Here is a 22,500-nt window from a genome sequence, read left to right on the forward strand (position 1 = left end):
TTTGGCAAGCCTTTGTCCACCTATCATTTCAATCGCGACAATGGCTATAGACAGAAATAGAAGCAACCTTAGAAAATGAACCTCTTTGCGGTAGGAAAGCTCTTGTTTTCGCCTCAAAGTCGATTCTAAACTATCATGATCCAGGGCCCCAACCACACTGTAGTGAATGAGGCCATCTTGTCATATGTATGTAAGTATGTACCCTTGTCCTATTTGTTCAGTGTCCATTCAAGTGCGTCATGAAGTCAATCAAAAAGCATTCCACTCCGCTCTTTACAAAGGGTTTTCGCGAATATGGTTTATACGATTTACCCAAATATTTTACATCATGTCTTTTTACTTCATAGTTTTGCTAGGATCACATGTTGACACATCTAATTCATGCAAAAGTTACATTTTTGCTCCTGGCAGTGTGACAACTTTTAGCCTCTAACTTGGTGCCCTGCCGTAGGATCAACGAAACAGAGAATCATCTGCAACGTCCTACCTAATAACCATGGGAGATTTTGTAACAGTTTACTCAAAATACAAACTCTGCCTGGAATACGTTTAACCCGGTACCACATTAATGAGCTGGAAGGGGGTCCACAGGAGAATTCACAACTTGATGAAAAAAAAAGTCAGATAGAAAGCGGAGCCTGTATGGATTTTATAGCTGAAACCAGCCTAAATGGTCTGATAGACCGCTCGGTGCAATCAGATACTTGCAGCTACCTCGGTGGTGTACGAACAACCTGTTACCGAGCTCTTCCATTTTAGAAAATGGCTGACATCCGGTGACAAATGAACATCGTTTTTTTCCTAGATGTCGAGGCAAAGCCCACAGTTATTGAGATCACAAAATTGTCCTTTTAGACCTCGCAGACGCGTCAGGTGAGCTTCGTCCCTGCGGCGGCCCTTTTACTATGAATCGTTGTTGTTTACCTTCAAATACTTCAAACGCTTCCTTTCCCCCATACCTGAAATACCCACAACAGACATGTGCTTACAAACTATTCGTTAAGATCTGAAATCCTTACCTCTATCCGATGGTCTTCGAAGCCGCGACTAGATCGTCAGTGGTGGTGAAGTAACAAAGTTTAGAGCAGACCGAATAAGGGGCGTTGCTGACCACCTGTAACCCCCGGTGGCCCCACATGCGTAGGCTGGGCAAGTTTTGGCCGCCTTACACCAGTTGTGATGATCACAGCCGCTGTAGATGCAATTTCTTTGTAGTATGGTAATATCTATGTGGATGTAGAGGTTCCGAGACACGTTTATGCTGCCATTTCTGACCAGAGACAGCCCAATGCGTGTAGGACGGCCGCTGCTGCCGCTGATATGACTTCAGTGGGGGGCGGGGACATCTATAAACGCAAAGGTCACGTGTCTGTTATATATATATGTTTCACCCATACAACATGCTGAAAATAGTTTTCCTGGCGTTCTTTTTTCTTTTCATTCTCCTGCAATAAATGCGATTCGTTTCTTATTGCCTAAAAAGATCGGTAAAAGGGTAGAGTTGTCAAATATATTGAAAAGATTCTGCTCAAAAGTGATCTATTGTAAAATGGGGCTTTCCGAATTTGACCCCTCTGATAATGGAATGCTCTCCGGCGGGCACTGTAATGAAGAGTGGAAAACTTCTAAAAGCACTTTCATTCAAAATATCTAATATATTCTTCGAGAATACATATTTTTGTTTAGAAATAACGGGGCACGTTTGGTAGTTAATGACCATTAAAAAGCAAAATATGGGGGAAAATAGTCTGAAGTTGCATGTGCCAAATATGTAGTTCCTTTAAATATTTCTTAAATCCCATACCAAATCTTAGGTCATTTGGTTGCAATGCCAATACATATGTGGCAAAAAAATGCAGTTTTGGTCTATAAAACTTACTAAAATGAAAAGAATTACAAAGAAACGTCTAGTGGCATTTGACAACTTTACCCTTTTGCCGATCTTTTTAGGCAATAAGAAACGAATCGCAGTTAATGCAGGAGAATGAAAAGAAAAAAGAACGCCAGGAAAACTATTTTCAGCATGTGGTATGGGTGAAACATATATATATATATAACAGACACGTGACCTTTGCGTTTATAGATGTCCCCGCCCCCCACTGAAGTTATATCAGCGGCAGCAGCGGCCGTCCTACACGCATTGGGCTGTCTCTGGTCAGAAGTGGCAGCATAAACGTGTCTCGGAACCTCTACATCCACATAGATATTACCATACTACAAAAAAATAGCATCTACAGTGGCTGTGATCATCACAACTGGTGTAAGGCGGCCAAAACTTGCCCAGCCTACGCATGTGGGGCCACCGGGGGTTACAGGTGGTCAGCAACGCCCCTTATTCGGTCTGCTCTAAACTTTGTTACTTCACCACCACTGACGATCTAGTCGCGGCTTCGAAGACCATCGGATAGAGGTAAGGATTTCAGATCTTAACGAATAGTTTGTAAGCACAGGTTTGTTGTGGGTATTTCAGGTATGGGGGAAAGGAAGCGTTTGAAGTATTTGAAGGTAAACAACAACGATTCATAGTAAAAGGGCCGCCGCAGGGACGAAGCTCACCTGACGCGTCTGCGAGGTCTAAAAGGACAATTTTGTGATCTCAATAACTGTGGGCTTTGCCTCGACATCTAGGAAAAAAACGATGTTCATTTGTCACCGGATGTCAGCGATTTTCTAAAATGGAAGAGCTCGGTAACAGGTTGTTCGTACACCACCGAGGTAGCTGCAAGTATCTGATTGCACCGAGCGGTCTATCAGACCATTTAGGCTGGTTTCAGCTATAAAATCCATACAGGCTCCGCTTTCTATCTGACTTTTTTTTTTCATCAAGTTGCGAATTCTCCTGTGGACCCCCTTCCAGCTCATTAATGTGGTACCGGGTTAAACGTATTCCAGGCAGAGTTTGTATTTTGAGTAAACTGTTACAAAATCTCCCATGGTTATTAGGTAGGACGTTGCAGATGATTCTCTGTTTCGTTGATCCTACGGCAGGGCACCAAGTTAGAGGCTAAAAGTTGTCACACTGCCAGGAGCAAAAATGTAACTTTTGCATGAATTAGATGTGTCAACATAGCAAAACTATGAAGTAAAAAGACATGATGTAAAATATTTGGGTAAATCGTATAACCCATATTCGCGAAAACCCTTTGTAAAGAGCGGAGTGGAATGCTTTTTGATTGACTTCATGACGCACTTGAATGGACACTGAACAAATAGGACAAGGGTACATACTTACATACATATGACAAGATGGCCTCATTCACTACAGTGTGGTTGGGGCCCTGGATCATAATAGTTTAGAATCGACTTTGAGGCGAAAATAAGAGCTTTCCTAACTCAAAGAGGCTCATTTTCTAAGGTTGCTTCTATTTCTTTCTATAGCCATTGTCGCGATTGACATGATAGGTGGACAAAGGCTTGCCAAACGCAAAGTTTTCAGTAGCTTTGAAGAAGCCGCCAGTTCAGCAAGGTCCCATACAAATCTACTGATGTAGAACATTTTGTCGAGAGATCAAAGAAGAAAACTGACAACATAATAGCCTTTGCAGGCCTCGCCACGAGTCATCATCTATCAAATATAGCTTCAAGGCAAACTTTTACCCAACTGAACATTCCCAAGACGCTACTTTCTCTTGTAAACAGGTTCATTCATTCGTTATTTCAGTCATACATTCATGCGATCATTAAAATCACTATGTTCTTCAGCCCCATCTCAAGCCCCATCTCAAAGTGGCTATGACAAACCGATCTGGAGGGATTTTTGATTGACACAAAAGGGGGCGTTTTCGCAGATGAATAGAAAACTTAAAGACACATTTAAATGGACACTGAGCATATAGGGCATGGGCTGTCACTTCTCTCGTCTTGGCGATTATCCATCAGAGATGGCTCCAAGGCAAACTTTCGTAAGACAGTACTTTCTTTTGTAAACAGCTTAGGCACATGAAATACTTGGGTAAATCGTAAAATGCGGATAACCCATAATTGCGAAAAATATTCTTAAATATGATAGTTTTTAAAATTCTTGCCGAGGGGTGATTTAAAACCGGAGTGGAATGATTTTGATTGACTTGAAGACACACTTAGCCAACTGAGCAAATAGAGCAAGGGTGCATACATGAAAACATACATATAGCAAAACATTATTCACTGACGCGTGGTTGCGGTATTAAATATATATATCAGTTAAAATCGCCATTTTTTTTACTTTGGGGAGTAAACAAGAGTTTTTTTGTGTGTCTACATCTATTGTCTCGACTCACATGACAGGTGGACAAAGGCTCGCCACAGGCACAGTGTTTAGTAGGCTTGAAGAAGCATCCAGTTCACCAAGATCCTATACAAGTCTCATCATGTTCACCAAGATCCTATACAAATCTCAACATGTACAAACTACGGTCGAGAGATCGAAGAAGAAAACAGACTATATACTAACCTCTACAAGCCTCGCCACGAGTCATCATCTATCAAATATAGCTTCAAGGCAAACTCTTACCCAGCTGAACATTCCCAAGTCTGTACTTTCTCTTGTAAACAGGTTCATTCATTCGGTATTTCAGTCATACATTCATGCGATCATTAAATTCTTTCGTCTATTTATTCATTCATTCTATTTGTCAAATAGGACAAGGGTACATACTTACATACATATGACAAGATGGCCTCATTCACTACAGTGTGGTTGGGGCCCTGGATCATAATAGTTTAGAATCGACTTTGAGGCGAAAATAAGAGCTTTCCTAACTCAAAGAGGCTCATTTTCTAAGGTTGCTTCTATCTCTGTCTATAGCCATTGTCGCGATTGACATGATAGGTGGACAAAGGCTTGCCAAACGCAAAGTTTTCAGTAGCTTTGAAGAAGCCGCCAGTTCAGCAAGGTCCCATACAAATCTACTGATGTAGAACATTTTGTCGAGAGATCAAAGAAGAAAACTGACAACATAATAACCTCTGCAGGCCTCGCCACGAGTCATCATCTATCAAATATAGCTTCAAGGCAAACTTTTACCCAACTGAACATTCCCAAGACGCTACTTTCTCTTGTAAACAGGTTCATTCATTCGTTATTTCAGTCATACATTCATGCGATCATTAAAATCATTATATTCTTCAGCCCCATCTCAAGCCCCATCTCAAAGTGGCTATGACAAACCGATCTGGAGGGATTTTTGATTGCCGTAAAAGGGGGCGTTTTCGCAGATGAATAGAATACTTAAAGACACATTTGAATGGACACCGAGCATATAGGGCATGGGCTGTCACTTCTCTCGTCTTGGCGATTATCCATCAGAGATGGCTCCAAGGCAAACTTTCGTAAGACAGTACCTTCTTTTGTAAACAGCTTAGGCACATGAAATACTTGGGTAAAGTGTAAAATGCGGATACTGACCCAGAATTGCGAAATATATTCTGAAATATGATAGTTCTTGCTGAGGGATAACTTATAACCGGAGTTGAATGATTTTGATTGACTTTAAGACACACTTATATGGGCACTGAGCAAATAGGGCAAGGGTGCATACATGCGTACATACATATAGCAAGATGGCATGTTATTATGGCACTGGCGCGTGGTTGCGGTATTAAATCAAAATAAGTTAAAATCACCATTTTTTGCTTTGGGGAGTTAAAAAGAGCTTTCTTTCTTTTGTGTCTACATATATTGTCTCGACTCACATGACAGGTGGACAAAGGCTCGCCACAGGCAGTGTTTAGTAGGCTTGAAGAAGCATCCAGTTCACCAAGATTCTATACAAGATCCTGTACTTTCTCTTGTAAACAGGTTCATTCATTCGTTATTTCATTCATACATTCATGGGATCATTAAAATCATTATATTCTTCAGCCTCATCTCAAGCCCCATCTCTGGAAAATTCTCTGGGCACATCTTTTACGCATGTTTGATATGAGATGCACATAAACTCTAGATTTAGGTTCAACACAAGTTTATTTTTACGGCAGGGAAGCCTATATCCGTTGCTTTTAAAACCAGGGTGTGCGGGGATGGCAAGTCGATTGCCGTTGGGTTCAAATTGCAATTTATTCAACCACCGTCATTCGACTTTATATCCCCGCATATCTACCCACGAAGGTGAACTAAAGCTAATATTGAAAGCACACTTTCTTTTAGGTCATAGAGCATGTTTTACTTGACTCTTTTGGGTAAAAAATGCAATACAGATGACTGACATTGCTGTTTGTACATCAGTTCCCCACCATGAAGCGAGCAGTGGGGACGGAAGTGTCCTTGGTACTGATGCTGGCTGTCTCCGTGTCTCTCATCGCGGCTGCACCAAGGGAGGTTCCATCGTCCAGAGCCGGACACCTTCGCAGCAAAAGGTCCCTTTGTAAGTGTATGACGTATCATGCGCTCAAGGCGATGACACCAAAGCTATGTACTGTATTCATGCTCCAGGCAACACAATATCTCAACCGCCCTATGCATGCATGGATTCCTTTATAGCCACGAATTCACATGATCTTTTGCCAATCTACACAGTATGCAACATGGATAATCCTCAATAATGCTGTCCTTAACAACGTTTCTGCCGTTTATTCCGTGTATTTTACCATATACAGCATCAGTAGATGACTCTGGGGCAGAGGAACAGGAGCATCTATCGACGACACCGGACCACCGAGTCGTCAGGCGTGCCCTACATGACGGTAAGTGTTGCTGATCTTCCGAAAATAGGTTGGTAGAATATAGGATGGAGGAGAATTCTTATGACACAACCAGTCGGTACTTACATTGCTTACGTTTCGATGTAGTCAGACACCTTCGTCAGAGCTTCTTACTGGAGTTCTGCTTCTCACCACCTACATCGGCTACATATAGCGGTGAGAAGCAGAACTGCAGTTGGAAGCTCTGACGAAGGTGTCTGAGAGACATCGAAGCGTAAGCAACGTAAGTACCGACTGGTTGTGTCATAAGAATTCTCCTCCATCCGTTGTTGATCTTGTTGATGAAAGGGGTTTAACACCAGGACAACAGGAAGATGACTTATTGGATTCAAAAGCTTTCAAACGGTAATATGCAAAAATAGCACCTTATTATACCAAGAATTCACGAATTTTGTCCTTCGGAAGGGGCGTAAAAAAAGGGGGTCCCGTGGTCAGTAGGCGCCTCGAGCACGTAAATCAGCCTCATTACTAAAAAAATGGGTACCTACTGGGCTGTAAATAATACACCAGATGTATTGTTATCATTATTAAGATAGCATCCATTGGCTAAATAGTGTCCAATGATTGTTATTATTATTATTACAAAAATGACTGAAATTTGCTAAAAACGTACCTGCAGATCCCTCGGGAGCTAAGATAGTATCCGCGGGCTGAATAGTGTCCAAATGGCATGATTAAAGTAGGATTTTTACAGGTGTTGTTCTAACCGATCGCAGGTCTTGTGAGCCGGTTGGACCCTGTGCAGCCCCTGGATACTGCCTTTGCCATGATAGAACAGCTTGGAGATTATCAACAGATGGCTACATTGTGAATTTGAAATTTCAACCATAAAGCTCCTTCACACGAGAGCAAGGATCAGTCGGAATGCCGAATGAAAATTCTTTTCTACTCCTGTCAATTAGTCGTGTGTTCCAGAACTTCTCACTGCATTCCAGCTATTTGCCCGTTCTTTTGGCTGGTCCAAAAGTTTTTGACATGTTAAAACTGTCGAGGTGCGTTCGAAGTGGAGTTACGTCGAATGGCATTCAAATTGGATTCTAAGTGTATTTTAACTATTCTAACTGCAGTTTGACCGCATTCTATGGCATTCCAACATTATTCGAAACATTGTTATCTCATTCAATGGAGAACCAAAACGGCATGGCACTTCGAATCCTGTCAGAATGTGGCCAAAAGAGTACCTGGAATGCAATGAGAATTCCTAGAGTACACTACGAATTCCCAGAAATAGAAAAGAATTTTCATTCTGGCGGCATTTTGGCTCATTCCTTCTGGTGTGAAGGTCCATTTGGAATTCCCACCCGAATGGCCCCGAATGTGACACGAATTTTGCAAATACTTCATTTCGGTTGGTTCTTCTTGATTCCTGCTAATTCGGTTTCAGTCAGTGAAGGCCCTAGAAGTAAGAAGTGGTAACCTTTGGGTTTATGACTCTTCTTCTAACCCCCCTGCTCCAGCGTTGCCGGGTGACCTGCAGGATGCCCTCCAAGCAGCAGCAGCTGAAGACGCCCCTGAGGACGTGAAGGACAAACGGTTTCTCCCGGCCATCGCGGGACTTGCTGGGAAGCTTCTCTGTAAGTTCTAAAACTGTGGCTTTATTGATGGGTTATATCACAACACTGAAAGTAATGTAGAAATACGTGTCTTACATGTCTGTTCATAATGACCTTACAGGAAATGTTACCTTATCAATCATTTTATGTTGAGTACGCTTACCACTTGCTTACTTTTAAAAGTCGTTCCCACAAGAGGCACTTTTTCTGCTGCTAGCATACGACTGCGCCAATCAAAAACGAACAATGGGTACCTCCTACCTATAACACTGCTGCTATGCTGAACATTATTCCTGCTAATTTCCTCAGGTACAAACAAACTTTCACCAATTTAACGTTTGATATCAACCTGGCTGGCTGAAATTCTCACCGCTGTAAACACGTCTTCATGCAGCCATTTAGTTTTTGAGTCGACACTCTTTTGGGAGCTACTCGGAGAAATATATGACAGAGAGCCTAAACTACAAATTTACTGTCTTTTGACAAGCTTTAATGGCCGCAGTATAAGGCCTTCTCCAGGTATATGGTAGTGGTCACTCTGTAGTTTCACTAGGAAAGTTGTCCCTGTCATTGCCATTTCCCTTTGTCATGCATTATAATAGATTTTTTGTACCGCCGTTACAGATAAATAAAGTTCACCTGTGAATTTTCCATGATTTATTGGTTGTGTGCATCAATTTTTGTCCTGCACAGCATCGGGAGTTCCTGCTAAGGCCGGAGGTTTGTTAGAAAAAGCGGGAGAATTGGGAGCAAACCTGGCGGGTGTGCAGGACCTGATTGGGGTACTGGGCGACGTGAAGAACATGGTACCGGACTTCATGGCCCAAGGTGCAGAGAGGGAAGCAGAGGTCGAGGCAGAAGTGGAAAAGGAGGTGGCAAGGGAAACGGTCGAGAAAGTACTTGGAGAAGGTAAGGGATAACAGCCAATATGTCTTTAGAGCTTGTGGCCATCTTAAAACTATCACCCTCATACGTGAATTGCTTTGTATGAGTGCAATCTTGAAGGGAAAATGTAGGTATTCCGGAGAAGGATACTACTAATCAGCGCAGGCTAGCACCTAATCCTAATCAAAATGATTTAGGTCCCCATCTTCTTGTCTCCTAGCCTGGGTACCATCCTATTTCTACCGGGGCTCCTTACACTCACTTCCCTAAAAAACGAGTGTAAGGAGCCCCGGTAGAATACGGATGATACTCAGGCTACTTGTCTACCTTATCCCCCAACGACCAGGAGCCGTCAAGGGACTAAGGGACTCCGGCGGGTAGGTAGGTAGGAAGGTACCCATGGCAAAGGTGCCTGTAAAAATGTTCTTCTTTGGATATGTTTGGAGTTTTCAGGTGCATATTACAGATAAGGGTTTTTACCTCTGTATTGTGTTAAAAAACAACAACAGATTCTTGGCAATGTTTGTGGTTGCAGTAAGTTCTAGAAGTAAGATGTTTTGATGTTCTTTACAGGCAGTGAAGAGGGGTCAAAAGGTCACCACGTATGTTATGGTCACACATTATTCCACAATGACAGGTTTCTGCGGTAAACTGTTTTTCTTGGTTTATTGCTCAAATTATACGTTAGGGGCTGGAACAACCATGCCAATGGCAAGGCTACGAAAGTCACGGGTTCCTCACTGGGCGTCCAGTGACGAACGTATATTCAAAATGGCGTCGTCACTGGATGCCCAGTGACGAAGAAAGTTCGTCACTGGTTTACCAGTGATGAATTGCTTTGTTCCAGTGATGAAGCTCTCTCGGCACTGGAATTCCAGTGATTAACATTGACTCGTCACTCGGTTTCCAGTGATGAACTCCGCTCGTCACTCGGGACCCAGTGATGGACTCCGCTCGTCACTCGGGACCCAGTGATGGACTCCGCTCGTCACTCGGGACCCAGTGATGAACGTCATTCGTCACTGGGAACCGAGTGCGGAACCTGACCGAGGTCACCGGTTCCTCACTGGGTTTTCCAGTGATCTGTGACTCTTCGGCACTGGACACCGAGTGATGAAATTATTTCGGCACTGGGCTTCCAGTGACCACGTTCTATTAGCACTAGAACGTTCCAATGCTGACTTCGATATGCAACAAAAACACCCTAATTCACATGTCGCCATAGCGGCGTGTTACTGTTAGATGGGTCCGGGAGTGTGGGGACTTGCAGAGGTGACGCTAGTATAACTTTAAGTGCTAACTTTCAAATCCCCTCAACTGAAACGATGATTCCTTTTCCTTCAGTAAACTGAATATTTGTCGTCACTGGTTTACCAGCTGAAGTTTCCTCATCACTGGAAAACTAGTGACGATAAATATACCCCACTGGTAAGCCAGTGACGACGCGACTTCATCACTGGATACCGAGTGATGAGAAATTTACCCGTGACCTCGGTAGTTTTGCATGCCAATGTGAGGTTTTCATGTTCTAAAACTCAGGTAGGTGATTTGTGACAGCCACGTCTGCCATGATTCTCATTAAGTATAGGCAGCCTAAACTGAACTGTGGCAGGCAGTACAACACCTCGTGAACACTGTCAATTTGATACCAGACACGCTGTTTCATTTCTAAAACTAATCACATTGTGTTGATCTCGTAACAAGCCGTCTTTCAGCTTGATGCTGAAGACCTCTCAAACCATGCTCGTGAGATACATATATCTTATTATCACTTGCCCTTACCGACATGATCCATATTACAGAGAGAAACAGAGACAATGACGAAAAGAATGATGGCGGTGATAATGGAGAGCATGAGGTTAAGGTACGTCATTCTTGTTTCGAAGTAGTTTGTTCAGGTGTCTCACCTTGTCGAACATAGAAATACAGTCTTGGGTGTCTCAGAGCTGATTAAGTTCCGTATCTGTATCTGTATCTATATAGCCGGTATAACCGCCGTTCGGCGTAACACACCAGCGGAAGCAGCTGGTTATATTACACTGAACGACCTGTCATTTCGAAGTGATTATGATGGGGGTATGATGAGAAAGATGGGGTGAATAGTATATAGGAAAGGGCCTGAAGGGTTATGGAGTTCACATTTGCACAAAATGTGTTTGAGACTATTTTTGTAGGCAACTTTACTTGAGATATTTTCGTTTATTTCTGCGTAAGGCTAACGTAAAATTCAGTTGACTGTGACACCGGTGTTGATAGGCAGTCAACTGGAACTGGAATGACTATTTTTCAGGCTGATATCGAGTTCGATCCAGAGAAGGGTATGGTCGTGTCAAACATGTTCGCTCCACCAGGGATGCACATGAAATTAGACGTTCAGGAAGATCCTAAGTAAGTATTTGGTTTATTATCTTTATTTCCACAAGCAGGTGCGTTAGGGTCGCTAGGTGTCACTGTACACCGGATGGTCACGTCTTGTTATTTCCCCTTTCCAGAGGGACAAATATCTGGAAATTCCGAATGCAGGCCGATTTTCTAGGATGCACTACGAATACCCAGAAATATACAACAAAATCATTCAGACGGCATTCCTGTTCATTCCGCCTCATGTGAATGGGGCATAAGGTCCATTTGGAATTAATTCCCACCCAAATATGGCGCGAATGTGTGTGTATGTGTGTGTGTGTGTGTGTGTGCATGTGTGTGTGAGTGTGTATGTGTGTGTGCATGTGTGTGTGAGTGTGTGTGTGCATTTGTGTGTGTGTGTGTGTGTGTGTGTGTGTATGAATGTGCATGTGTGTGTGTGTGTGCTTGTGTATGTGCATGTGTGTGTGTGTGTGTGTGCATGTGTGTGTGAGTGTGTGTGTGCATGTGTGTGTGTATGTGTGTGTGTGTGTGTGTGTGTGTGTGTGTGTGCTTGTGTATGTCCATGTGTGTGTGTGTGTGTGTGTGTGTGTGTGTGTGTGTGTGCTTGTGTATGTGCATGTGTGTGTGTGTGTGTGTGTGTGTGTAAGATTTATCATTTCTATATCGGAAGGAAGCAGACAGAACCGGATCAGAGCTCCCAACCGATGTCGTTCTCCTACCCGATGGGGATGGGGCCGGCCCTGATGAACGGCTGCTTCGGGACAGGCTACAAGGCCGGGGATCCGTGCTTCAACAAGAAGGACCTCATCCCGGCCTGCTTCGTGAGTCTACATTCCTGGGTGCAACCTGTCATAAATTCACTAACCGCGGAATATGCGTCGGTCTTACCTTTTCTGTCCACCTGCATTTACGCCTAGACCAGCTGTCGGCTCCTTGGTCCCTACAGTTTCTCTTTTCCTGGCCCCACGTCGCTGTCAAATGCTTCGGTCACAAACTGTGCTGGTGCCCGTTGGGGGTGCACACCCGACTGGGCTCCAAATCCATCACAAACTTGTCAGGATACCGCGGTGTTTTCAAGATTATGTCAAGGCAGCTATTTATACTGGGATCGCTGGTTGATTTTAAGAATGACAATTTTTATTGACTCGCCAAAAAAATACAGTGACTTTTGAATGGTCAACTATAAACTACAAAAAAGAAGTGGGTACAGAATAAGTTTTAAAACTCTACTAAGTAAACAATATAGGATAATAAGAAACCCTCCATTCAATCAGGGCATGGGGCTAAACATCAGTGTCACTATCGTTTCTAATTACAGAGCAATCTTTTATGTATTTAACTATCTTAGCAATATGAGAGCTTTGGAGCTCGGTAGCCCTGTGGTCTGACTGGGTCACGAAGGGGTCACACCCGAAAACGCCAAAAGCAGCCCGTGGAGTGCACGGCAGGGCCCCTTTTCCAATTGTGACCGACGCATTATCCTGTAGCTGTTGAGATTCATACAATCAGCGTGTGAGGAACAGGATTTTTCGCCATCACAGACTTCACCATCGCTGCCAAGTTGTCTCCTGTTGAACTATCCGTCTGACTTTTACTAAACCCAATTTCCGGGTGATACATTGTTAATGCATGTGGGCGCTGGTCGGCAACACTGCTAGGTCAGCGAACATTAAAAGTGTAAACATATAGAAAAGTGGATCACAATGCTGTAACAGTACCGTCATTTTGTCACACAGAAGATAATGGGGCCTTGGGTGTGGCTACATACATTATTGTAGGGGTCTGAGAGGGCACTGAATGGCGAAAGCGATGAGTCAGCATTTGTCAAGATAAACACAAGTGTGCCGCATTAACGTAATGTTTACAGTAACCGCCATTTTGTCACACAGAACATGATGGAAGGGTGCGGCTACATCGGGGTCGGCTTTGATGGTCGCGGGGACTACAGCAGCGCATCCAGGAAGAAATCAGTCGTGCAGAGGAACTGCAAAAACCTGGCCACGTGAGTGTCAAGGAAGTTGCTGAGCCCACGTTCTGGTGGACCCCAGTACTGTAGTCCAATTTCACTTATACTGGGTTCGACTTTAGTAGTGCTAGTGCAGGTACTATTCAAAACTACCGACACCGGTCACACAACTCGGGTACATGTTTCGGGTATTGTCGTTTTGAATTTTCATTTTGTTTTCCGCCTGCTATGATGAAAGCAAAGCAAATTTGCTTTAGTAGCAGAAACATTTTCTCATCCACACGATCCTACATGGGTAGATACATATTGATATACATGCACAGTTCACTTACCCTTCTCATGATAAACAAGAAATCTTTTAAGAAAAGCTGTGCATTGCCGCGTATTTTATGACTGAACTGCTGAGAGCGACACCTACAACTTCAGTAGGAAATGCAGCAAAAGGGGATATTGGAAATTTACCTCATTATCATAATTTATGTCACATGAATTATTGGCACATTAAACAGGTTTTGTAAAACTTTTTGACCCACAATGAATATGCATTATTTTTCATTACAAAATAAGTTCCTTCTGATGCAATTTGTGATATATCTTTATATAAACATGGTGAGTTAAAGCGTAGATTTATTACGCTGGACCACATACAGTAACATGCGTCTAGAAGAGAGTTTTAATACTCGCCTGGAATGTACCATTGTCTAACTAAGCAATGAAACTCGGCAAGGAAAGAAGGGCCTTTGGAAGGGGCTTTGGAAGGGCTGGGTTAAAAGGTCCGTCCATGGAACCATGGAAGAAAGCTGGCATAAGGCATTGCCGCTGGCGCGGCAATGCAAAAAGCGCACGCACACACACGCACGCACACACACACGCATACTGTCATACACACAAAAGCAAATATACGCACAAACACACATACACACACATGCATACATACCCACACACATTAACAGACAGACACAAACATACACGCACACCCGGACACAGGCATACACACACACACAAACACACACATATACAAACAATCAGACACAAACATAGACACAAAGCATGTACGGGTAACAAACTACTCCAATTTGCAGTGAAGATGAAGAAAGCTAAAATTCTGTTTGTTTTAATGACAATGTTACAATACAACAAACTATTTTACTGCACCCAGGTATCACGACGAAGACGTGCCGGACAACATGAACGTTCACGGCATCTTTGACACAGAAGTCGGCTCCTACGTCTTTGAGTCGAGATCGTCTTATCGCCATTACATTCAGTCGAAGGCTGGGATGTCATTTTCTTCATTTGCCCTCAAGGTTCGGTAACATTAACAAAATCTTAAACTTAAGACATTGACAAGGAATCTAATGTTTTCTTTCTGATTGTTACCTCCATGATAATTGCAGGTATTGCGCGCGTATGTGTGTGTGTGTGTGTGTGTGTATGTATGTGTGTGTGTGTACGTGTGTGTGTGTGTATGTCTGTGTGTGTGTCTGTGTGTGTGTGTGTGCTTGTTAGTGCTTCTTGATACTTGTGGTCAGCATAATTATGTTTCCCCAGAAAGGGAAACATTTTGCTTTTGTCGACGTTGTTTCAGATCCAATCAAAACTCAGAAAAAATGGGAGGCATAACATGCTGTCCACGTTTCCAGCTTTTTGATTGGCCGAAAATCTGCCTTTCTTGGGGAAACGTCACTGGTGGACCTATCAGTGGGCAGGACTCAAATAGCTCGCTATCACTTCTTTTCTCTCTGGGATGCAATGAAAACGGCTCTGTGACCAAGAAGGGGTTTCCAGGAGGAAGTTGCCCGCCATGCAACGAACGAGATTGCAAACTTTTCACACAAAAACATTGTGTTAAGAAGATTAGACATTGGAATGTTGGGATCTTGGAATGAACGGACCTGTTCAAGCTATGCCCTACATTTCTATACTGCTAAATGAAGTAGATTTTGTTTGTGTTGAACGTAGCGTAGCGCATCGTCCAGCGACACCATTTTAGCAGGGGAGGGGGGGAGAGAGAGAGAGAAGTATACCGATAAATATGGATTGTAATGATACTTGGTATGTAGGGAGGGTTTGGAAAGACAAAGTTTAATGTCTCTTTATGAGTCCCCTTTTGTGTGATGTTGGTACTATTTCCGATTTTCGGATCTTTGTCCTAGACATGCTGCGGTCTCAATATGTTGGTGGCAGAAAGCTTTTGATGTAAGGAAGAAGATTTTGCCCCAGCCTCGAGCTGGTTGTTTTATTGAGAATTAATGGCGTTTGTTACTGTACAGACCGCCGTTGACACCGTGTACGGCAGTAAGGCATCAGCTAGCAAACAACAGTTCATGTGCCTTATCCAGTGCAACGTGGTAAGGTGAGTGTGCTTTCTATGATAGAAAGTACTGTTAAGATGTTGAATTGCCTAGTCGCTAAAGACTACATCCATACAAGTGTCGAGCATATCAAATATGGCAGTGAACACGGGACACAGATACATTCACAAACACACACACAAACACACACACAAACAAACACACACATAAGCACACACACACAGACATATACACACACAGACACATACACACACACACACACACACACACACACACACAATACAGACACACAAACACACTCTCATACACACACACACACACACGCACGCACAGACGCGCAGACACATTCACAAACACACACACACACACACAAACACAGAAGCACACAATACAGACACACAAATAAACACAAACACATACACACACATTCACAAACACACACACACATACACTGAAGCACACAAGCACAAACACACACTGTCAGACAAACACACACACAAACACAGATCCACACGTCTATATGTATATGATTGTATATGTATATGGAGAGAGGCGGGGAGACATGTCTATGGATAAAGATATTACTGTAATTGCATAATCAATAAGCGTAAATTCTATTGTAACCTCATTTGATCAGAATGTTTGCCCCTTGTGCCAGGTATGAGATCTTCCTGGATGAGATCTCTCCAGACACCCTGAGCCTGGCCTTCCTGCGGGACTTCTTGTCCCTTCCCTTCAACTTCGTCATGGGGAAAGCAAAACTTCGTAAGTTCTACTAATATAGTTCTGGTGAAGTTCCGCTATGGGTACTGAAACATCGAAACATGGACGTGCAAGCATATGAAGACCATGTGAAACTTATCTATATATATATGAAGCTTTGCGTAGACACTTGCTGCTCAGTGGAAGATCCCAAGGCCATGGAGGATGGGGATGGATGGAGGGATAGAGTCATGTTCACCTGTGCCATGGAGGATAGGGATGGATGCAGGGAGAGAGTCATGTTCATCCATTCACCCGGCCATGGAGGATAGGGATGGATGCAGGGAGAGAGTCATGTTCATCCATGCAACCAACACGACCGGATGATATATATATATATATATATATATATATATATATATATATATATATGTATATATATATAATTATATATATGATTTGTTTCACACTGTGGGTCGTCAGTCCTGGCCAGGACTGGTGGCTCTAGTTCAGCTTTATCCGTGGGGTAAACTACATCCCTTGTTTTGAAAGGCAGGGTAAAATATTGTCATTTGAACCGTCAAGTCGAATTTATGTACCTTAAAACGTTTTGGTAATAATAAGGCTACAGGTTACCCCACGTTTCAAGCTGACCTAGCACTAACTCTGTACTGACTAAAGGCAGTCATTTGTTGTCTACAGAAAAGTTCATCCTCCGCTATGGAACTCATTTCATCAAGTCGGCAAAGTTCGGAGGTTCTTTCAGGCTTTTCAAGACTCAAGAGGCCTCCAAGGTCTCAAGTTTTCAGGAATTCTCCGTGAAATCCGAAGCTTCTTTCAACGCAATATTTGCCAACGCCAAAGCTGAATTCGGACTGGAATCGTCGAGCGGATCATCGTATGACATCCATTTCTTTATCTTATGCCCTTGTGGTGACTTGTGGGTGATACGATCATACATATTTTGAGTGTAAATATTGTCTGTACTTCCTGTCATGACCAGTGGAAGTGTAACAGTGGGGGTTTAGATATCGACTAACAGCTATGCAAATGTGCTGAGCATCCTTTTGTAGTGTAGTGGTTAGCGCTGTCGGCACGGGTTCGAATTCCGGATGTCACGATTGTTGTTTCTTTCTGTTTAGTCCTTCTGTACTCCTTTCTTACATTGGTTCCCACACCGACCCTGTGAGTAACAGGCTGGAAATGTGCCACACAGTGAGTAACAGGCTAGTGGATGTGCCACACTGTAACAGGCTAGAGATGTGCCACACAGGGATTTCGATCTCGGAGATTCGAGGACAAATCTTGAAAAGAAAAGGGGGAGTAGAGTAATAGTGGGGTGGGGGTGGGGGGTGATCAGCCCATTGGCATGGCTGTTAGTCACTAATCAAACCCCCCACTGTTACAGAATATTACCTCTTTACCGAGAAAAACATGTTCAAAATTACAGGCAATTTGATAGTAACGTAACACGTCATATTGGCCAATATCCCCTAGCTAAAAGGACAGGACAAAACTAAGCAATGTCCCTCACAGGTTATATGTTTTGAGCATGGTAACAGGCGGTTCATGGCCTGTAAAATTGTCCTACATATCTCCAGTCTCTCTTTTGAATGTTACACCAAGGTCTGTAATTTTACAGCCAGTCTTCTAAGGCGTCCGGCACCCGCGTGACAGTTGAAGGAGGCGACCATGAAGTTGCATCCATCGTAGCTGACTTCTACTCGACCAGCTTCAAAGACGCCTTCTCCGAGTGGCTCAAGTCCATCCCCAAATTCCCCAAACCCATCGAGATGTTCATGGGCACCATGCCTGAGCTGCTGGACATGAACTACAAACTTCTGTTCCCCTTTGACATCAAAGATGCTGCAGACGGTTGCTTCAGCAAAACGTGAGTTTTCTGTATAATTTTTTCAGCACTGTTTTCACTGGAATGAACGGTAGATCAAGTTATATACATTCTAATAAAGATGTGATTGTCGTATTTCCACGTGGCAATTTGTCAACAAGGTTTCATCATGTAACCTCTTTTCACCTAATAGAATATGCACACACATGACCCAAATGGGGTCGGTTGAGTTGTGTAGCAAAACCTACATTTATACGCCAAATAGCAGTTACTGGAGTAACTAGATATGATTTTTGTTACGGTCAGACGTTTCAGAAAGCCTTCGTCAGTGACACTCACATGAGCGTAACTGACGAAAGGCAGTGGGTTCTACCGAAATCGTCTGACCGTTTCTGAAATATTGTATCCAGTTGCTTGCGTTATTGCTATTTGGTGTATTCTATTACCTGGAGGCCTTACCTTCATCGACGTACGTTTATACATTATGAGTCCCTCTGCACAGCCTGAAGACAGAGGAAGGCACGGGGAGGAAGTACTACGAGGTCAGCAAGCTGGTGAACAGCAGCCAAGGAGTGGCGGAAACTGTCAATGAAAAACGGTAATCCTGATCCTAGGATATGACTTCATGGTGCTATTTTTTGTGTGCTACAGACCAAAGATTTACCTTGAATTCAATTGAATTGAGAACTGAATGAACAAAATGATACTTTGGTTGTATGATATTTTTGTAATGTGTATACAGCATTTATAGCCATCTCTTGGCACATCCTGATGCAGTAATTAAGTTTAAGTCCTTCCTGCACCAAAATGATTGATCGGGCGGCACCCATCTCCGTTTTAGTAGCCCTGGGCCACACAATTTGGTGAAATCACTTCAGCAGGGGGATAGTCCACTGGTGGTAGTTATGTGTTCAACTACCATTCTTTCGTAAATGCTTTGTGCTACGCAAAATGTGCCATTTTAAAGTCTATGCTATTAATCGGCCGGGAATCGAACTCACGACCTACCAAAGTACCAACTTGGCCATTGCATCGGTGCCTAATGTATTATCCACATTGATTGCACCTTGATATTTGCACAGGTATTGTGAATTCACGTCTGCTGAGAAGTTCGAAGAAGCCATGGACAAGAAACGCCTCGCTCTGGAAAGGGCAATCGCTGTCTACATGGAGGAGGTATGGTGAACGCCATTTTGTTGATGCATTCTGAGAAAAGCTGAAATGACATATTTTTTAACGAGCTTCCCAACTCTACAAGTACAATTGTATAGGTCATTAGCATAAGATTCCAGTAAAGCAAATGAACTGCAATTAGCGTACATCATGAGAAAGACAGCAGACAGGCTTTTGAAACGTCGGCTGATAGCTCAAAGTTGTAATAAGTACAAACAGCTTCCAGATCCAGTACTGTACTGATGTGTACAAACAGGTTTTGAAGTCTCGGGTATGCCTCCACAGGGCCCGGTCCCCACCACAGACTTCCACCTGAAGGGCGGCAAACCCGGATGTGTGACTCAAGCCTTGAAGATACACGGAGGGGCTAGTGGAGTTACCCACCCTACATGGCTGGAACTCATCAACGGAGACACCTACAAGGTAGGACTCCGCAGGAGTATGATGTTTTAAGTCTACAGAAGTGATGGAATGGTCCCTGATAAGTATTCCTCTTCAACAAATGTAGCTGTAATACAAAATTTATCAAAGGCAAAGCACTGACGGTGCAAGACATAGTAACCCTATTCAGACCGGCGGGCGGCGGAGGGGCTTTTGATGTCAGCGCCAACGCATAACGTCAGAACGGCTTACGCTACAGCCACCAAATTCCGTTAGTTTTTCTCAAGTTTAGTTGGCAACAATATGAAGAAGTTTGCACATTTTTTTGTTCGTCAAGTTTTTTGTTGACAGGTATTTTTGACGAAAATTGCTAATTTCAGCTCTAAAAATGCATTTTTCATGTTTATTTGCAATGTAACTGCTACAGTATTTAATACACACATAAAATCTAATGTTATCTGGAATATCTGTCAGAATTAAATATTTAAAAATTATGCTAGTTTTATGCCATAATCGTCCAAAAGCTAAGACCAAGAACTAGCTTCTTAAAATCCTTAACAACTTTCATTTTTTCATTAAAAAAACATTTAAATGAACGTTTGTAGTCTATTTCCATTGTGTTTTGCGATTATTTGCAGAAAAAATATATTTTCGAAAATTCTATGTGGTGGATATACAAATGTATGATGGCTGAGCCCAACTGGTATCTACGATATGCATAACGTCATTTTATGACGTCATATTGACGTCAATGATGCTGCCATTAGCAACCTAAGGCATAACAAACATTATAATAATTCTGTTATATGAACCTGCTATTACATTTTTTGTAGCATACATTGAAATTTTCTAGGAACACCCTTTTCTCATGGTTCCATCCAACAAAGTCAAATTGATGACGCCATAATTACATCATAGCATCCATAGTATCATGTAGTTGATTAAACACTAGTTTTATGTACTTACCTCTCTTAGTTCTTGAGACTGTGTATGCAATTAGCCCTCGGGCATGATTTTGCAAATAAACAATTATATATCTTAAAATCTTGAGGTATTGTCTGCATCATTTTCTGAAAATTTGCTGGCCACTTGATAAGTCGTTTAAGAGTTACAGGAGTTAGAAGGGACGGGCCTCAAAAGCCCGGTCTGAATAGGTTGAAGATTTGCAACCACACATATCCGATTAGATTATCCAATTCCTACAGTTTCAAACTACCTAAGCCTAAACAAAAAACGAAAAATAGAACCTACCGTGATCAATCTGTATAGAACAACAAATCTTTCAAACATCAAAAAGGTAATCCGCCATTTGTTTTGGTAAGTTTACAGTGTGTTTTAACCTGTAATCTATGTAATATACTATGTCACTTTTGATCTGTAATTTGAATGTCTGCATGCGTATAATTGTTAATTGTATGTTTTGAACCCTGGTAGACTGTCCCTGATGGGCTAAAGAGTATCACAGTGAAGGAACAAAAACAAAGAAATTTGAAAGAAGTTGCATGACAAAACTTTCCTCATTCCATAGAAATGCATCCCCCATCCCCAACACAGGCATGAACAGAAGGTCTTTATATACATAACTTACATTTTTGCAGGTCATTTTTGATATTCCTGAAAACATCAACAGCGACATAACAATGGGCACAGAAGTCTTCCTGGTTTTTTCAGAAAACAGGTACCAACTTGAACAATTGCATGTGACGCTAGCCCACCTTTATTCGTTGGGTTACCTATATCCGTTGCTTTTAAAAACAGGGTATTTGGGGATATCACGTTGACGGACGTTGGTCTAAAATTTCAATATTTTCAGTACATTGCAGTTTAAAACTATCACCCATAGACTTCATGTGCCTAAATACACTGTTTTTTGTTACCCCGCGAATAAAGGTGAACTAGCGTAAATCATATCAGCTATGTGCGTATTTTAGAACATCTTCTGATGACACGGTGCCATATTAGTATCTTTTTTACTGTTGGTAAATGTTTATGTGAGCAAAGTAAAACACTAAAACAACGTGCGTTTTGTGATCTAGATGGAATTGTCACGCGCCCGGGACCGAAGTTCATATGTACAATAGTTATGCAAATGGTGGAAGTGGCGACACCGGAAACAAAAAGGTAAGTACTTTTTCTGTTGCTGTACTGCCTGCAACAGATGTGGCATGTATGTACTAACTGCATTTTCCAAAACAAAATTGGAAACCGTTGAAGAGATTAATTAGTCACGTATGTTCACTGTTAATACAAGTTTTCATCGATCAGTGACTTATCAAAGGTAAGCAAACGTACCTCCAAATTTTCGATGACTGTCAGTCCATCATGATCACGGAGTAACCTAGTTCTCGCGAGAGTTGCGGGAACTAGGTCGAGACTTGGAGGGGGACAACATCATCAAGAAACGAGTCAGCAAGGTTACTCTAGAGACAAAGAACAATCTCCCGCTAGCTGCGTCGTAATCCCCTATTTGAAAGGCGTCACTGACAGACTCAAACGCGCGTATGCTAAGCATAATGTGAGCCTATTCTCAAAACCCGGTTATACTCTTCGCAATGCCCTTGTTCGACCTAAAGACCCACTTGGACCCAGTGAAAAGTGTGGTGTCATTTACAAGATTGCGTGTGAACAGTG

General features: G+C 42.6%; 2 protein-coding genes and 1 long non-coding RNA gene across 6 annotated transcripts in view; 1 reads left to right on the forward strand and 2 right to left on the reverse strand.

Moving 5' to 3' along the window:
- The window catches only part of LOC118419186, a 45,854-nt gene extending 44,552 nt beyond the window's left edge, over positions 1-1,302 (reverse strand). For both annotated transcript variants that reach the window (XM_035825522.1, XM_035825521.1), the window contains exon 1: positions 1,020-1,302. The gene's annotated coding sequence lies outside the window, so the exon portion shown is untranslated. The remainder of the gene's footprint in view (positions 1-1,019) is intronic.
- A 791-nt stretch (positions 1,303-2,093) lies between these two features.
- LOC118419740 overlaps positions 2,094-22,500 on the forward strand; it is a 21,311-nt gene continuing 904 nt past the window's right edge. The window contains exons 1-19 of one of the 2 annotated variants that reach the window (XM_035826282.1): positions 2,094-2,410; positions 6,206-6,344; positions 6,577-6,663; positions 8,139-8,255; positions 8,928-9,143; positions 10,922-10,983; positions 11,410-11,507; positions 12,154-12,304; positions 13,373-13,485; positions 14,609-14,756; positions 15,723-15,805; positions 16,423-16,529; positions 17,169-17,364; positions 18,109-18,357; positions 18,818-18,913; positions 19,398-19,491; positions 19,774-19,911; positions 21,468-21,547; positions 21,906-21,990. In XM_035826282.1, coding sequence (XP_035682175.1) covers positions 6,215-6,344; positions 6,577-6,663; positions 8,139-8,255; positions 8,928-9,143; positions 10,922-10,983; positions 11,410-11,507; positions 12,154-12,304; positions 13,373-13,485; positions 14,609-14,756; positions 15,723-15,805; positions 16,423-16,529; positions 17,169-17,364; positions 18,109-18,357; positions 18,818-18,913; positions 19,398-19,491; positions 19,774-19,911; positions 21,468-21,547; positions 21,906-21,990 — 2,250 coding nt within the window. In that variant the 5' untranslated portion in view covers positions 2,094-2,410; positions 6,206-6,214. The remainder of the gene's footprint in view (positions 2,411-6,205; positions 6,345-6,576; positions 6,664-8,138; positions 8,256-8,927; positions 9,144-10,921; positions 10,984-11,409; positions 11,508-12,153; positions 12,305-13,372; positions 13,486-14,608; positions 14,757-15,722; positions 15,806-16,422; positions 16,530-17,168; positions 17,365-18,108; positions 18,358-18,817; positions 18,914-19,397; positions 19,492-19,773; positions 19,912-21,467; positions 21,548-21,905; positions 21,991-22,500) is intronic. The other variant, XM_035826284.1, reaches the window with a different exon arrangement.
- On the reverse strand, positions 6,190-9,456 carry LOC118419741. Of its 2 annotated transcripts, none has more exons than XR_004831655.1 (3): positions 9,293-9,456; positions 8,099-8,192; positions 6,190-6,322 (listed from the first exon to the last, which is right to left on the reverse strand). It is a non-coding gene; the product is annotated as an uncharacterized LOC118419741 (long non-coding RNA). The 2 variants fall into 2 exon arrangements; XR_004831656.1 differs by lacking the exon at positions 6,190-6,322 and adding an exon at positions 6,372-6,653.

This window comes from Branchiostoma floridae, chromosome 7, assembly GCF_000003815.2.
Source record: "Branchiostoma floridae strain S238N-H82 chromosome 7, Bfl_VNyyK, whole genome shotgun sequence".
Classification (NCBI taxonomy): domain Eukaryota; kingdom Metazoa; phylum Chordata; class Leptocardii; order Amphioxiformes; family Branchiostomatidae; genus Branchiostoma; species Branchiostoma floridae.